Source organism: Penicillium brevicompactum, assembly GCF_028827555.1.
Source record: "Penicillium brevicompactum strain IBT 35665 chromosome Unknown utg000005l_segment0_segment0, whole genome shotgun sequence".
NCBI classification, from domain to species: Eukaryota; Fungi; Ascomycota; class Eurotiomycetes; order Eurotiales; family Aspergillaceae; genus Penicillium; species Penicillium brevicompactum.
In genome coordinates, this window is record NW_026623208.1 from 3,343,413 (window position 1) to 3,358,598 (window position 15,186).

A 15,186-nucleotide genomic window follows, 5' to 3' on the forward strand; every position below is an offset into this window, starting at 1 on the left:
CAATTGTTGAATAGATCGCTAGACCCAGATGTCGAACCGTAACCCCGTTTATGCCTGTGGTTGAACCCAATGATTGTTGAATGGCATGATGTTAAAAAAAACCTTGCAGTGCGTAGGGAAAAAAATGAGAGTAAAAAAAAAGAAGATCCCAGGAGTGAAGTCAAAGGAAGTCACTGATCATTTATCGGCGTGCTTCTCCAATCCATAACCACCAATGCCCTCAAGCGACTGGTAGGTCTTACCCTGGTTTCCACGCCCATTCCGAGGGCCTCTAGTTGCCATGTCCTCCTTCAGCCACTTGAGGACCAGCTCACCAAGTCGGCTGTTCTCAGAGGTCCATTCAGGGACCTGCTCGTGGAAAGACTCAACAGTTCCCAGCGCCTTGACCTTACCCAAATGCATATGGACCAGATGGGTCGGCCATTGGGCGAGATTGTCGAGGATATGAGTAGCATAGACGATGGTGCAAGCTCTCGTCTCCGTCTCGCGCTTCAAGAAAGCAAGGAAATTGCTTCGAGACAGCAAATCCAAGTCGACCGTGATCTCATCCAACAGCAGAACCTGCCAAGGTCGCAGAAGACCCATGGCCAGCTGGACACGACGACGCTCGCCGTCTGAGACGGCATGCATGCGCCAGCGCAAATCAATATCCAAGATATCGACTAGCTCGTCTCGACGCTCGGGATAGGCGTTGCCGCCCACCGAAGCGAGAAGAGTTGGAACATCAATATCAGTGCGAACAATGCTGTTCAACACCCACTCTACACCCAAGTAGGTGACGCCATCTAGGCTGTCTTTGAAGGGGTCTTTGCCACCAACCGCAATGGTATCATTGGGTGCCAGGCGTTTGCCTGACAGTAGACGAAGGAGGGTGGTCTTGCCCGCTCCGTTTGCTGTTCTGATTAGCCCCAAGTCTCCATTCAAGCCTGGCAAAACTCACCACCAATGAGAAGAGTTCGACTACCAGCCGGAAGGCTCATGCCCACATCCTGTAGACCGTCGGAGCCATCTTGGAACTTGTAAGAGAGGTTTTGGACCTCAATGTTTGGTAGAGGGCTGGGCGACATGATAGGAAATTTCACGCACACAGCCAGATGAATCGCGATGAATAGGAAAAAGAAGAGAAAGGAGTGAGTCAGGATGGCCAAGTTTAGCGTTGGAACATGGCGACATACGCCGTGGCGGGGATGAGGTAACCCGATAACGATAACAACTTTTTTCTTCCCTTTCGCAACGTCGTGGCCATTGCGGGATGCTCTCGGCGACACGCACATTCTTCTCCTTACCTGCCCTACCTGCTCTACGATCTGCTCGAATGGATCCCCTCATAACTGTTCTCGGGGCCACAGGCACCGGCAAGTCCAAGGTAAGGAAGCCCCCCGCATCTTGATCGAGCCCAATATCTGATAGCTATAGACAGCTTGCCGTGGACTTGGCCTCTCGATTTAATGGTGAAATTATCAATGGCGATGCGATGCAGATGTATCGCGGGCTCCCCATCATCACAAACCAGATCCCAATCGACGAACGAAACGGAGTCCCCCACCATCTCCTCAGCTGCATTGACCTGGACGCAGAAGCGTGGCGCATAGGCCTGTTCAAGCGCGAAGCCCTCCGAATCATAGACGATATTCGGTCACGCGGCAAGATTCCTATCCTGGTCGGAGGTACACACTATTATACGCAAGCAGTGTTGTTTCGAGACCAGCTCGTGGGCGAAGGGGTGGACGACGAAGGCGAGCGCGAGCAGCTCACCGAGTTTAGCTCCACGTCAAAACAATGGCCGATCCTTGATGAGCCGGCTGATGTTCTGTTGGAGAAACTGCGTGAGGTTGATCCTGTCATGGCTGCTCGTTGGCACCCAAATGATGGACGCAAGATCCGTCGCTCGTTGGAGATTTTTTTCCAGACCGGGCGACCGGCCTCGGAAATATACAATGAACAGAAGGCGCAAAAGAAGGAGGCCCTGACACAGGATGAAGGACTCCTGCGTTTCCCAAATACACTGGTGTTTTGGGTCCACTCCGATAAAGAAATCCTCAATGCGCGCCTGGATGCCCGCGTTGATGACATGATTGAGCAGGGCTTGATGACCGAGGCGCAGAAAATGTCAGATTACTTACAGGAGCAAGCTGCCCAAGGCGTGGAAGTTGATACGACGCGGGGTGTGTGGGTGTCCATTGGATTCAAAGAGCTGGCGAAGTATTTCGAGGCTGTTCGCCAAGGGGAGCTGAGCGAAAAAGAGCTCGAAGATATGAAGCGGAATTCCCTTGAACTTATAAGAACGGCTACGCGACAGTACGGATCTTCTCAGGTTAAGTGGATTCGCAACAAACTGTGGCGGGCACTTACGGAAGCCGGCGAAACTCGCCGTCTATACCTTCTGGACAGTTCAAAGGTCCAGGACTGGAGCGAGTGCATCACGGAGCCGTCCGAGAAGATTGTGCAATTGATGCTCCAGAATGAAGCCACCCCTGATCCTAAATCGCTTTCTCAATTGGCGGCAGATGAATTTGGCGCAAAAGAAGCCCAGGTTCGTCCACCGAAGGATGGTATTGATATATGCTATACCTGCGAGACCTGTAATAAGACCTTGGCGGGCGAGGATCAGTGGAATATCCACCTGAACAGCCATATGCACAAACGGGGTCTCAAGTCTGCAAGCAAGCGAAAACTTCGTGACGAGTACTTCCGACAAAAGGAATTGGAAGCACTGGAGGGCGCTGAAAACACCAAAAAAGCTAAACAGGCTTCTGAGGATGCCTCATGATTCTGCAGCATTGCATATTTGAGCGAATATCAAGTCAATTATTACATAGATGCCCTACCTGAGCAAAACTATATGATTCCCATGAATACAAGTACAAACAATCAGGGTTCTGTTGGACCTGTTGGACCTGTTGGACCTGTGTGCGCTCGCCAGGCCTTGAACGCAGGCGACAGAATATCGCCATGGCCCTGCTCCTCGATCTGATAAACTTCAATCACCGGGGATTTGTCCTTTCTGCGAATTCTCCATGTCCCTTCGCGGTTTATTGTCTGCTTGAGCCCTGGAAAATGTTAGTGCTAGATACCCAAAAGTGACAAGAGAAGACCGAGACTTACATTCTAAGAAAGCGCCAGTGAAGTTGATACAGACATTGCCATCCCAGGACCGCCGCCCTACACTGAGAACCTTCCCAGGAATACTGGCTGTGTCCAACTCCTCTAGGCTGTGGCAGATACCATCCTGATCGCGGAACCCAACGATGATCTTGGGTACACCGAGCAGGAATGACTGAGCCCAGAATTTGAGCAATTTCCGCTCATACTTGAGCATATCTTTGTCGTTTCGGATTTGAGCCGATGTCTTCAGTTCGACCCAGTTGATGGGTGCATCTTTCTTTGACGGCTTGCTATCCCAGACTGTGAAACGAGATCAATATGGACTCGGCTATGTCATGGCGGTTAGAAAACCTACTTGCATCCACCTCTCCTCCAAGAACCATTCGTGTACTGCCAATTCCGGTTCGAACAACGGAGCAATATTGCGCTGCATTGTTGACTATATCGTCCTCGCGGCCTTCGATCTCTTCGCGGGTAGACTCATCCCATGTCTTTCGCAAAACTGCCAAGTTTTCAAACTTGTAGCCTATGATTCTTCAGTTAGTAGGTGGCCGTGTACTTGGTAGGCGGCTCTTCATACCCCAGTACATCATGAGCTCTTGGGGCGCCATCCCAGGCGGCGATCCTCGTTTGCGCTGGATCTCTTTCTGCTGATTTTTGTACTCGTTGTTTTCTTCAATAAATCTGCCATGGGTTAGTTGAGGAGGAGATCTTGTCACCGTATTACATACATTGTGCCCTATGCAAAGTTAGACAATTCGGAAATTTCAAAGCGGATCTCATACCTGGAAGCAAGTTGCGTTCATCTCAAAACTGCGAGTGAATGTTAGACGCCATGCCTCATGTGTGTCAATGGAAGAAGTATACAGACCCATTCATATTGTCATAGGGAGCCGTTAAAATCTAAAATCTGTCAGTTGGAGATACGGACATCATCTCAGTCAATATAGCTTACCTTGGTCATCATTCCTCTCCATGTCACAATGTCTACCTCACACTTCTTCTCCGTTTCTTGCTCATGGGCCACTAGAGTATCTAGGAGGGCATCCAGGTGCTCATCGGCAACATCATCAAGCTTCTGGAAAGTACTGTAGCCTTTGTTCAGATCCGCAGGCAGATTGGGCGTGTAATAGTAGGCCATGGAAGAATCTCCCAATAAGAAACGACGTTGATCGTCATATGAGAAGCAGGCAATCTCCTGGTTTGAAGTTAGATACATTGTATGTAACATAGCAGTGCATGTCTTACCCTTGGTCTTCGGATCGAGGTATTGGCACCAGCAAAGCGCTGCACCGGTTGTATGTTGAACGTGGCCATGTTGCAGTCTATTGCGCGAACATGCGCGAAAAGGCGTTTGACCAGCCTGGAGTTGCGAAAATGGTGCGTGTCACTTGGTCAATAAGAGATACAGCAGTACAATGAAGAAGTTGTAGCTGAAAAGATGTTTAGATGTTTCAAAGAGAGAAGTAGTCGACGAAGGGCATCAAAAAGGGCCCAAGTCCCAAGTAGGGCGGATGACGGAGACGGCCTTAGGGACATCCGTCCCCACCAAACTTCACCTCTCCCCCGCGACCGTTTTTTTGCCCTCAACACTCCAGACTCAGGAGAATTGCACAATGTCTTCTCGTATCGATAAGGTCATTGCCCGCCAGCGGGAAAAGTGAGATTCTAATCCCCGAGGGCCTAGCAGTGGGCGTGTACTGACGGGTCTGACTGGCTGTTAGGATCGCTGATGGCGCCTATTATGAAGCTCACCAGCAGCTACGTGTCATTGCTGTCCGCTACATCAAACAATCAAACTACGATGCTGCCGCCGAGATCTTGGCCGGTGGCGCCAAGGAGCTCTTGAAAGCTGGCTCGCAACAAGGTGCCTCTGCCAGTGGTGGCGACTTGGCGATCATGCTGGTGATCGAGGTCTATAATAAGGCAGAATGGGAGATCAAGGGAGGAAGTGACGATGCAGAGGGTCGATCCCGCAAGAGTGAGTGTGGATGGGTTTACGGGTTCACTGCGACTTTGGAACCAGACCTTCCCATGTTGAAGAGCATTCGCTAACACGTTGAACCTCCCGCAGAGCGCTTGATCGAATTGCTACGTGAATTCCCTTCCGACGAACCTACACGAAAGAGATACATTCAAGAGATCATGGCATGGAGCGGTAAATTTGGACCATTGGAGAGGGGAGACCCAGAGCTGCACCATGCTGCCGGCTCGGTATATGCCGAAGGTAAGGTGACTTGCAGAGCGCCGAAAAGGAACCCGATCCTAATCTAGTGCAGATAACGAGCCGTACGAGGCCGAGAAACATCTCATCCTAGGAACCTCCGAATCGGCCGAGACGCTGGCGAAGCTCGAGTACGAATGGTACACTGGCGACGAGCCTCACACCGCAGCTATCTATGCCTCTCGTGCAGTCTTCCCATACCTCCTCACGGGCAACCTCCGCAGTGCAAACAAAGCCCTGCTCATCTTTACCACCAAGCTCTCGGCTGCTAACCCCCAGCTGGGTGTGCAGGACGTCAGCAGCTCCAGCTCAGACGCCCGCGTATTCCCCGCGCTTCCACTCGTCAACTTTATCAGCTTGCTTCTGCTGACCATCCAGCGGGGCGCTCCGGATCTCTTCCGCAACCTCACTGCCCACTACGCAGCACAGATTAAAGAACTTGGTATATGGGATGATGCCCTGGCGCAGATCGGTGAGCAGTACTTTGCGATCAAGATCCCTAGACAAGGAAACCCATTGATGGATATGATGAGCGGTATGTTGTTCGGTGGTGGTAATGCGGGCAAGCAACAAAGCCGGGCGAAGAAGGTCGAGGCCCCACCGGCAAGCATGGAGCTTGATTAAGTGGTTTTATTGCGAACATCCAATATCCAGCGCATAGCGTTTAATTCGAGAAGGTGTCTTTCTCGGGCTCAAACATCCAATTATCATCATCCAACGAAGCCACTTTCTTGCGTAAACTTTCGTGTACCATGTCAAGGATCTCTGTTTGGAGGTCAGTACCTATTGGCTGTAAATATAGGGACGTCGTCAAGCTGCAAACGCACCATCAGGCTCGTCATCTGACATTCGGTTTCGGTGTCGAATCATCATCTCCATAAGTGCCTGCTCAAATTCTACCCCATCGTCAGCACCTCACAGCCTGCAAGTCTCGGCGTAACGTACTCTCTTTCTCCCGACCAGTCAGCTCTGCCGGATTGAAGTTTTCTTCCATCTCGACCAGCTCCTCGCCATCCTCGCCAATCAGAATAGGCGGCAAGGTGGGCACCTCAAGTTTATAGGCGCCGTTCTTATCTCTAACCACAATATCCTTATTCTCAGCCCTAGGGGGCCGGGGTTGGGGACCTGAGTCTGAAGATGTCGGCTTGAGTCGGTTCGAGGGGCGGTTGGAGACGCCGTTGGGGTTCGAAGGGATGACCCCGTTAGGCGGTCCTGCAGAGGCCGGTCGGCGGCTGAGGTTCCCATGGAAGAGGTTGCGGCGGACGGAGGTTGTGTTCATCATTGTTGGTGTGGGTTTGTAAACACAGCGAGCGCGCTATCTTGATGAACACAATTGCGACACTAGTTTGGGAGTGGTGAACTGGGGGTTCCAAGCGAGTTCAGGAGTATAGGATTGGAGTCAAGGAGGGTATGAGAGGAACCGAGTCATTGGACAGCGAGTAATTGGAATGGTAAAGATAGTAAGAATAGTTGTTGGGTGGAAGGACGGTTGCGGAATGAAGTCGATTAAGACAAGCTGTCTGAGTCACGTATAGTTTGCGTCAACACCCACTTGGAACGAAGTCAAGATATCAATATAGAGGTATATAGACATGTATTCTAGTAAGTTTCGCTAACCAGATCTATAGAATTAATTGATCTTATATAGATTATATAGACACACGAAGTATACAAAAGAACGAAAGTCTCCAGGTAGAAATAGACGCACGGGCCACTCGATAAGCTTATCGTCCACGCGCATCTTTCGCATCTTTCGCGTCTTCCCTTCTTCCCCAAGTCTTCATCATGGTTCAAGCCGAGTCCTCCTCAACTGCTTCTCGTAATGCTGCAAAGGCAAGCACTGCAGGTGCCCCTGCCAACTATGAGCTTCCTTGGTGAGTTTGACCCGGAATTGTCAGAAAACGAGAGCTAACCCTCCCCCAGGGTCGAGAAATACCGCCCCATCTTCCTCGATGACATTGTGGGAAACACCGAAACCGTGGAACGCCTCAAAATTATCGCCAAAGATGGCAATATGCCCCATGTGATTATCTCCGGTATGCCCGGTATTGGAAAGACCACTTCCGTACTGTGTCTGGCTCGCCAGATGTTGGGAGATTCATACAAGGAGGCCGTGCTGGAGCTGAATGCTAGTGACGAAAGAGGTGAGCTTGATGAGGGTTTAAAAAATGATTCATACTGACCAGCCTAGGTATTGATGTGGTGCGGAATCGCATCAAGGGCTTTGCCCAAAAGAAAGTCACTTTGCCCCAAGGCCGTCATAAGCTGGTGATTCTCGATGAAGCCGACAGGTATTTTACTATCAACCCGTTTTTGACGTCTATGGGGGATATCATGCTAATTGATATAGTATGACCGGCGGTGCCCAACAAGCTCTTCGACGTACCATGGAGATTTACTCGTCCACCACCCGATTCGCTTTTGCCTGTAACCAGTCGAACAAAATTATTGAGCCTCTGCAATCTCGTTGTGCAATTCTCCGCTATGCTCGTTTAACAGATGCTCAGGTTGTGAAGCGGCTGATGCAGATTTGCGAGGCTGAGAAGGTCCAGCACTCCGAGGATGGAATTGCAGCTCTGGTTTTCAGTGCCGAGGGTGATATGCGTCAGGCCATCAACAATTTGCAGAGTACCTTTTCCGGCTTCGGATTTGTCAGTGGAGATAACGTGTTCCGAGTCGTCGACAGCCCTCACCCGGTCAAGGTCCAGGCTATGATCAAGGCTTGCTGGGAGGGCAAGGTGGACTCCGCGATGGAAGGGTTGAACGAGCTATGGTATGTGGGACTGCGCTGAACCAACGATGACAGACTAACCGATTTCGTCAACAGGACGCTGGGATACTCTTCTCACGATATTATCAGTACCATGTTCCGAGTCACCAAAACCATCCCCACCTTGTCCGAGCACTCCAAGCTCGAGTTCATTCGAGAGATTGGTTTTACACACATGCGCATTCTGGACGGTGTTCAGTCACTTCTTCAGCTAAGCGGCTGTGTGGCGAAGCTATGCCGGATCAACATGAAGCCCGAGCTCTTTGAGCCCAAGGCTTGAAGTGATATGCTAGCCTATAATTTTGCATTCTCCCCCGGCGTTTGGTGTCATTCCAGTGACTCAAGAGGCCAAAAAGGTTCTACATAATGAGTTACGTCTCCGATATACAGTTCAATCAATTACATTCGACCAAGTGACACTGTCAACATGGCATAGCCAAAACTTTCAGACTCGAGCAACTTTCATCCGAGAGCCTCAGCCATGGGATGCACGTAAACTCCCGGAGTTGTCTGATAGGTTCCACTTGTATCTCAGGAGGAACTGACATGGGCTTTCCAGAGGTTCTCAATAGCTGTTGCAGCTCCTAGCACCTTTTCCTCGTGTAGTTTCTTTCCGATGATTTGCAGATTCACCGGATAGCCTTCCACTTGATCTACATCGTAAAGATTCCAATTCCATTCATCGACGGCGTTTCGGGGAGTGTACTCTGGTGCAACGTCTGTAGCTCTCACTCTGTCCACGGGGAAGGTTACCGCAGGATAGTCAAGCAGGTTCCAAATCTTTGTATACCCAACCCACTTCATCTTCCGATGGGGTACGGTTGTGTGCGGCAAAGTAGGACTCAACAAGACATCCACAGGCCTACCAGACCGAGAGCGTGTTGCGTTCCATTGGTCCAGGTATGCTTTTTGCACTGCAATCTTGCGCTTATTCAGTTGCCAATACTCGTACACCGAGATGGCCTTGCCACGATTGACCAGTGCCTCGACATGGGGAATCATCGGCTCGCCGCCAGCCTCGATGTCGCGTCTGATATCCTCACATCCGTCGACGGAGTAAAACAAATCCATGATCTCAATGCAAGACGCATGTGCCGAGGTGTCCCAAATGACGACCTCGTGGCCATTTGCTTCCAAGGCAGCGGATACCTCTTTTAGTGCGCGTGCAATGGGAGGATGCACTCTCACCACGCCGTCATCGAGGATTAGACCGATGACCAGCGGCCTATCTTGAACCTCTGCAAAGGCGTCATTGTTCCACGGGAGAGGAGTGCATCTCGGGTCATATTCCCACGGCCGGCCGCTCGCTAACATCCGGCTAATATAACAGATCGAGGAGAGATCTCTGGCCATGGGCCCGATAGCCGAAGGAACATGTTCCTGGCCTTCTGTGGAGACCGGAACGCCTTGGTACGGGAGTCGAGCGCTCTATCTTGAGTGAGTAGCCTGTTCTGTTTTAAAGCAACGGTCATACTTACACTGGGTTTAAACCCATATACGCCCACGGTACTCGACGGAATTCTTATACTTCCTCCGATGTCGGTTCCAAACCCAAGTATGGAGCCATGCAAGGCCAGCAAGGCCCCTTCGCCTCCGGTTGATCCTCCAGGAGAAAATGCTGGGTTTCGAGGATTCGTTGTGAGTCCCCAGAGAGGGTTCTCCGTCTCGGCCCACTAGTGGAATGTCAGTCACTCCCATATTGCATGAGGCCAAGAGTACAAACCATGATACTTTGAGGTAAGTTAGTCTTGGCGATGATGACAGCTCCCATTCCCTTCAACATTTGCACGAGGGCTGCATCTTCCGAGGCCGGAGCGAACGATCTGCCTACATAGCCTAATGTTGTATCGACACCTTTGACATTGAACTGGTCCTTCAGCGTGATGGGTATCCCGTGCATGGGACCCTTGAGCCTTCCGGTCTCTTTGAACTCGACATCTAATTGCCGCGCTTGTTCTAGTGCATCTTCAAAGAGGATTTCGGTCAGACAGTTTGTCTAAGGCCATTAGCGAAGGTCATGACACCAGCGTCAAACAATTACCAGCTGATGTGCCACCACCGACCTAGACAGTCAGTCAGCGATTGGTCTCTTCACCACGAGGTCGACGGGATCTACCGTTTGATATACGCCCGAGTTACTTCTTCTGCCTTTAATTCTCCGATCTCAATCTGCTTCAGTAGTGCCTGAATATTGTCGACATCGGTGATCTCTTGGACCTTGGGATCTGAATTGATCTGACTTCGCTCTGTGGCCTGGAGTTGGGGAGGACGATCTAGGAGATTGTCCGTTACATATGGAGCGATGAGCTGGTCTCTGACGAGCCATTTCTGAGACACAACATCTTCCCAGTGAGGTGCCATTGCTAAAAATAAAAGAAAAAGGAGAAAGAAGCTATAGACGGTCTACTGCACCGAGATGGCACTATATAACTAGTTCCACTCTAGTCGGACCGAAGACCGGTTACTCCGTATCTGCTTATCTTCTCCAACCCCAATTGGAGTCAGATCGATAACATACGGAGTACTCCGTACGGAGTCGAGTGCACGGAGAATAGTTCAGCGGAGTGTTGGAGAAGAGAGAAGATCACCGTTGGACGCATTGGGAGAGCGGGGAATTCGCCATGTGGGTCCCTTCAACTTCTGCGCCATCGGCACTTTGCGACCAACGCCAACGTCAACGTCAACGTCAACGATCGCTCCATGGAGTTGCGGTACAATGGATTCCAGCTCAAGTACCGGATCGGCCGGTGCCTCCACTGGTGCTATCCGTACTAAAAAGGCCGCCATCGCCAAAAGGGCCTGCGATCAATGCAAGTTTCGCAAGATCAAGGTAAACCCCCAGCCCCCTTGCACGTCGAATCATATTGATCCCCCTCCAAGTGTAGCTTGTCACAACCATGCAAGGCATGCACGTCAATGGGCTTTGAATGTACATTCTTTCAACCCCAGAAGAAGCGTGGTCCCACTGGGCAGTAAGTGACATCGCCACCCGTAAATGATAGATGCGGACTGACCGGAGCTCAGTCGCGTGTCGCAAATTCGACAGCAGCAGACGCTGCCATCTCCGCAAGAAGAGGCAGCCTCGAAATCTGGGTTTCAATATACTCCGACTTCCTCCGTGGAGTCCGGAGGTTCTTTGCCCGGAGCACCATGGACCCCCACTCATGGCCCGGCCACCATGCCCCTAGAGGGCGCCGGCGGATTGGCACCCTCAGCTCCACCCACTGCAATGGGCACCGCTTGGGGGCAGCAACCCCATCAATGGATTCTCACAGTAGCGGCCCCGTGGGCTGGAATGAACGCAATGACGTGGAATACTGGCTTCCCGATAATCTGAATTCGCAAATTCCCGTCTTCGAATATCCTGGAAGCAACGTCTATCTCAAACCATCTCTCCCATCTATCATCCAGCCTGTGCCAGATGCAGCCATTGGATTACCACAGGAGGCTCAGCCAATGCAATATTCGCCCTCTCCCAATGTGAGCTCCATGCACTCGGACAATCAAGACTCCGAAGCCTCCTGGCCGTCGACCATCAACGAAGCCAATATGATCCCCTGGATCGATGTGTACTTTGATCGCTTACATCCAACCATCCCCGTTCTGAGTCGATCATCTTTGTACACGTCGATGCTGACCCAAGAGCACCGCAAGAATCCCCAGTTCGGTGCGATGCTGCTTTCTCTGTGCGCATTTTCACTAACTCAGCCAATCGAGATCGATGAGCGGCCGACCACCTCTTCGCGGGCCCTTCAAGCCCGCGCCATGATGAACGAGGCCACGAAGATGCGGAGCTGTTCCGACTTTGGCGAGAACCCCACTATTGAAGCCGTTTTAACCAGTTTCTTCCTCTTCGGATGTTTGTTTGGGAGTAATCAGCATAATGCAGCCTGGCTTCGAATGCGGGAAGCCCTAGATCTCGCTGCCACTCTCGGCCTCAATGACCCGGAGTCATATCACGATTTGCCGGGAGAGGAGAAGGGCCAGCGGTTGCGCACATATCTCGTTCTTTCCATCACAGAGAGGTTTGTTCTCCCCCTATCTCTTTTTTGTTTATTTCGATTTTGCTATAGAATCACCGCTCACCAGAACTCAGAGCCTACGCCTTGCAACGGCGCCACCCAATCACATTCTGGGGTAAGCCCGGGTTTACTATGCGATCAGTACATGATTTCATTCATAGCGCCACGCACAGCGTCGTATCGGGGATCATTGTACATAATGAAAAAGATGCTGAAGGTATGATGGGACTCGCGCGAATGATGGAGCTCTTCGACGCCATCGATGAAGATGTCATCGACTGCTGGAACCGTCGATGCGACAGCAGTAATGGGTACTGCCAGCGACTCACGGAGGCCAAGGCACTCTCTATTCATCAGAATCTCAGTCGAATCAACCAAGCCGAACGATATCGCGGCTACGACTGGTTTGAGCGCGCTAAAGGCGGCCGGGGCGAAAGCAGTAATGTTATTCTGCCCATGGGGTTGCGAGAAACGCAAGCTGCGGATGTCTTCATCACGCAGAAATGGTTGCAAAATCGGGTCTGGCTTCTGTCATCCACACACAATCTGCTATCTGCTCATTCCGAACGGCCAGAATTGACGTTTGGCTATGCTGTGAGCATTGCCGAGTCGACACTGCAGCTTTGCCAGTCATTACGACTGAGCTCTATGGAAGCACATGGAATTGGCCTGGTATGTCATCCTAGTCCAGATCTCTCCAGTCCCAGCACTAATAAATTCACAGACCGAAAAACTGTACGATATCGCCATCTGCGCAACAAACATTCTCTGCAACACTAGCCCACCCCTTGGCGGCACTCTGAACATGCCCGTCAACTACAACGAAACAATTCCCCCCGGCACAACCTCCACACCCCACAGTCTTGCCGAAGACTTTTTGTTACTGATGACGAGTTTCCGAGGCGGGAATCACCCTTACTTGGAAAAGTATCAGGCTCATCTTCGCTCGCTGCAAATCATGGAAACTCCTAAACCGGAGTGGACGCAGCGATGAGAGAATCGTTCTCTTCCTAAGATCCCTTCATGATCTTCCGACAACGGAATGGTCTCTTGTATGATTTACTCCCCTTTTAATTGTTATATAGACTAGGACTATGGCGTCTGTTTTCCCACCGTCTCCCGTCGGGCATACTTAGAGGCAGAGCCTTGGATTTCACACAAGCCCCGAGGGCTTCAACTACGACTCATTTGATTTTTGACACGTCCTGTAACTGTAGAGATAAGCAGCCTACGTTGCGAAAGACACAGATTGGGCCGTATCCCTGGATATGTTCATTGTATTGGAAGCACCTACTATGTACAGATATTATTTACAGTGTCCAACCAAAGATAGTGTTCATCCCAACTCATGCACCCTTTGACGCTCGGGACTTCTGAAAGGATGTCTCATAGGACCTCCATTTCCACATAGGGATCTTAGCAGCATACATCTCATCAATCTCGGCAAATGAACGACCTCTCGTTTCCGGCATGAGGAAATAAAAGAAGACGATGATGGCCGCCATACAGCCGGCAAAGATGAGATATGTCTTTGCGCCGAGATTGGCTGCATCTGCAGAAGTGAGCTGTGGAACCACCAGGGTAGTGATCACTGCCGTCGACTGCGCGCACGCCACGGTGTAGGACATGGTGTGATGGCGGAGCTTCGGGGTTGCCATCTCCGATGGCATGAGGTTCGACAGCGAGAAGAATGACGATGCCCAAAAGAAGTTAAATACAAATGATAGTGCTGCAATGGCCATAGTTGCTTGCTTGTTCCTGTCAAAAGCCAGGCTACCAGCCACCACATCGACGGCAAAGAGTATGCCCATGCCGACGAACGCTGTTGGTCGTCGGCCGGCGCGATCTATGACGAAAGGCGCGGCGATGGTGCCGGCTAATGTGCAGCAGGATGCAATGATAGTCAGAGTGAATGCGTTCGCCACGTCAATCTCTGTCAGGAAGACGGTGGCGTATGTTGTTGAGAGGATGACACCTGATATTTGGTTAAGAGAGAAGAATGAACCAGCTGTGATGGTGCGCTTAAGATGCTTGCGTTGGAAGATATGCCAGAATTTGGTATGGGCGTGGAGTTCACGCTCGCTTTCCTCACTGCGCTTCATCAGGCGCAGTTCGTCGTCGACTTCTTCGTCGCTGAACCCGCGCAGTTTGCGCAGGCTGCGACGGGCTCGCTCCATCTCTTCCTTCCCAACGAGCCACTGAGGGCTCTCGGGGAGAGGAAGGGTCAGGAAGAACAGGATCACAGGGAGAGCGCACTGTACTGCGAGTGGGATTTGGTATGACAAGATCCCCGAGATCTTTTCGGACCTGAAGACCACCACTGTGCCCACCACTCCGGCAGTGAGGTTCAAGATGTTGGTGGAGCTGACAGATCTGCCTCGAATAGATGCGGGTACAACCTAGTTTCAGATCAGTCAAAAGGATTCCACTGGATGGAATGTGTATATCTTTTTTACCTCGGCGATATACAAGGGGGCAGTGGCATTGACGATCCCCAATGCAACAGCATTGATTGAACGACCACCGATGAAAGCCCCTAGATTGGGTGCAAAGACTTGCAGCAGGCCACCCCCGACAGATACAATGTATGCCACAATCAGCGGCCATTTGCGACCCCAATGGAAGTTCATCGGCGAAGCCAGCAGACCTCCAAAGATGGAGCCCACCAACGGCAGAGAGAAGACGAGATTCTGATTTCGAGCCGTAAGGACATATTTCCCAGATGGATTGGGTCCTTGGAATTTCTCAACCTGTTCTCATATCAGCAAATGCCATATACACCCTCCCATCCCCCTTTTGACGCAGAATTGCCACTTACAAACGCCGGCAACGCCGCCACGGGGGATATGATCTTGTCGTCGAAGCCAAACAAGAAGGAGGCAGCGCCAAACACGATGCAAGTGAAGATCAACTGGGCATTGACGGCCTTGCCATGCGAGCGCGAATCCGAAAAGTCCACATGTTGCACCTCCGCCGAGTCCGACTCTTTGCGCTCGAAGGTCATGACGTTGCGGAGAGACGAAAGCCAATGCAAGAACAAAGTGAGCCCTGCACTGAAACGAACG

General features: G+C 51.2%; 10 protein-coding genes across 10 annotated transcripts; 4 read left to right on the forward strand and 6 right to left on the reverse strand.

Moving 5' to 3' along the window:
* Positions 1–177: 177 nt before the first annotated feature.
* N7506_007100 (putative ABC transporter) lies at positions 178–1,067 on the reverse strand (the record flags this gene model as incomplete). The annotated part of the gene is made up of 2 exons (XM_056956393.1): positions 178–893; positions 941–1,067. The coding sequence occupies 2 exons, from the start codon at positions 1,065–1,067 to the stop codon at positions 178–180; spliced, it is 843 nt and encodes a 280-aa protein (XP_056810727.1).
* Positions 1,068–1,252: 185 nt separating this feature from the next.
* Positions 1,253–2,770, forward strand: N7506_007101 (tRNA dimethylallyltransferase; the record flags this gene model as incomplete). Its single annotated transcript, XM_056956394.1, has 2 exons — positions 1,253–1,366; positions 1,421–2,770. The coding sequence occupies 2 exons, from the start codon at positions 1,253–1,255 to the stop codon at positions 2,768–2,770; spliced, it is 1,464 nt and encodes a 487-aa protein (XP_056810728.1).
* A 101-nt stretch (positions 2,771–2,871) lies between these two features.
* Positions 2,872–4,422, reverse strand: N7506_007102 (DXO/RAI1 family decapping nuclease; the record flags this gene model as incomplete). The annotated part of the gene is made up of 9 exons (XM_056956395.1): positions 2,872–3,050; positions 3,106–3,405; positions 3,461–3,631; positions 3,686–3,789; positions 3,837–3,844; positions 3,891–3,918; positions 3,977–4,008; positions 4,061–4,303; positions 4,354–4,422. 9 exons carry the CDS (start codon positions 4,420–4,422, stop codon positions 2,872–2,874), a joined length of 1,134 nt encoding a protein of 377 aa, XP_056810729.1.
* Positions 4,423–4,721: 299 nt separating this feature from the next.
* N7506_007103 (protein GET4) lies at positions 4,722–5,953 on the forward strand (the record flags this gene model as incomplete). The annotated part of the gene is made up of 4 exons (XM_056956396.1): positions 4,722–4,765; positions 4,830–5,086; positions 5,180–5,332; positions 5,385–5,953. 4 exons carry the CDS (start codon positions 4,722–4,724, stop codon positions 5,951–5,953), a joined length of 1,023 nt encoding a protein of 340 aa, XP_056810730.1.
* A 40-nt stretch (positions 5,954–5,993) lies between these two features.
* Positions 5,994–6,611, reverse strand: N7506_007104 (uncharacterized protein; the record flags this gene model as incomplete). The annotated part of the gene is made up of 3 exons (XM_056956397.1): positions 5,994–6,094; positions 6,157–6,225; positions 6,275–6,611. The coding sequence occupies 3 exons, from the start codon at positions 6,609–6,611 to the stop codon at positions 5,994–5,996; spliced, it is 507 nt and encodes a 168-aa protein (XP_056810731.1).
* Positions 6,612–7,114: 503 nt separating this feature from the next.
* Positions 7,115–8,379, forward strand: N7506_007105 (replication factor C subunit 4; the record flags this gene model as incomplete). Its single annotated transcript, XM_056956398.1, has 5 exons — positions 7,115–7,203; positions 7,253–7,473; positions 7,521–7,620; positions 7,680–8,102; positions 8,157–8,379. The coding sequence occupies 5 exons, from the start codon at positions 7,115–7,117 to the stop codon at positions 8,377–8,379; spliced, it is 1,056 nt and encodes a 351-aa protein (XP_056810732.1).
* A 251-nt stretch (positions 8,380–8,630) lies between these two features.
* N7506_007106 (uncharacterized protein) lies at positions 8,631–10,460 on the reverse strand (the record flags this gene model as incomplete). Its single annotated transcript, XM_056956399.1, has 5 exons — positions 8,631–9,527; positions 9,578–9,772; positions 9,823–10,095; positions 10,141–10,162; positions 10,216–10,460. The coding sequence occupies 5 exons, from the start codon at positions 10,458–10,460 to the stop codon at positions 8,631–8,633; spliced, it is 1,632 nt and encodes a 543-aa protein (XP_056810733.1).
* Positions 10,461–10,655: 195 nt separating this feature from the next.
* N7506_007107 (uncharacterized protein) lies at positions 10,656–10,886 on the reverse strand (the record flags this gene model as incomplete). The annotated part of the gene is made up of 1 exon (XM_056956400.1): positions 10,656–10,886. One exon carries the CDS (start codon positions 10,884–10,886, stop codon positions 10,656–10,658), a length of 231 nt encoding a protein of 76 aa, XP_056810734.1.
* Positions 10,887–11,249: 363 nt separating this feature from the next.
* On the forward strand, positions 11,250–13,115 carry N7506_007108 (CeGAL family transcription factor; the record flags this gene model as incomplete). Its single annotated transcript, XM_056956401.1, has 3 exons — positions 11,250–12,124; positions 12,283–12,793; positions 12,846–13,115. The coding sequence occupies 3 exons, from the start codon at positions 11,250–11,252 to the stop codon at positions 13,113–13,115; spliced, it is 1,656 nt and encodes a 551-aa protein (XP_056810735.1).
* Positions 13,116–13,467: 352 nt separating this feature from the next.
* N7506_007109 (uncharacterized protein) lies at positions 13,468–15,125 on the reverse strand (the record flags this gene model as incomplete). Its single annotated transcript, XM_056956402.1, has 3 exons — positions 13,468–14,520; positions 14,578–14,871; positions 14,940–15,125. 3 exons carry the CDS (start codon positions 15,123–15,125, stop codon positions 13,468–13,470), a joined length of 1,533 nt encoding a protein of 510 aa, XP_056810736.1.
* Positions 15,126–15,186: the final 61 nt, after the last annotated feature.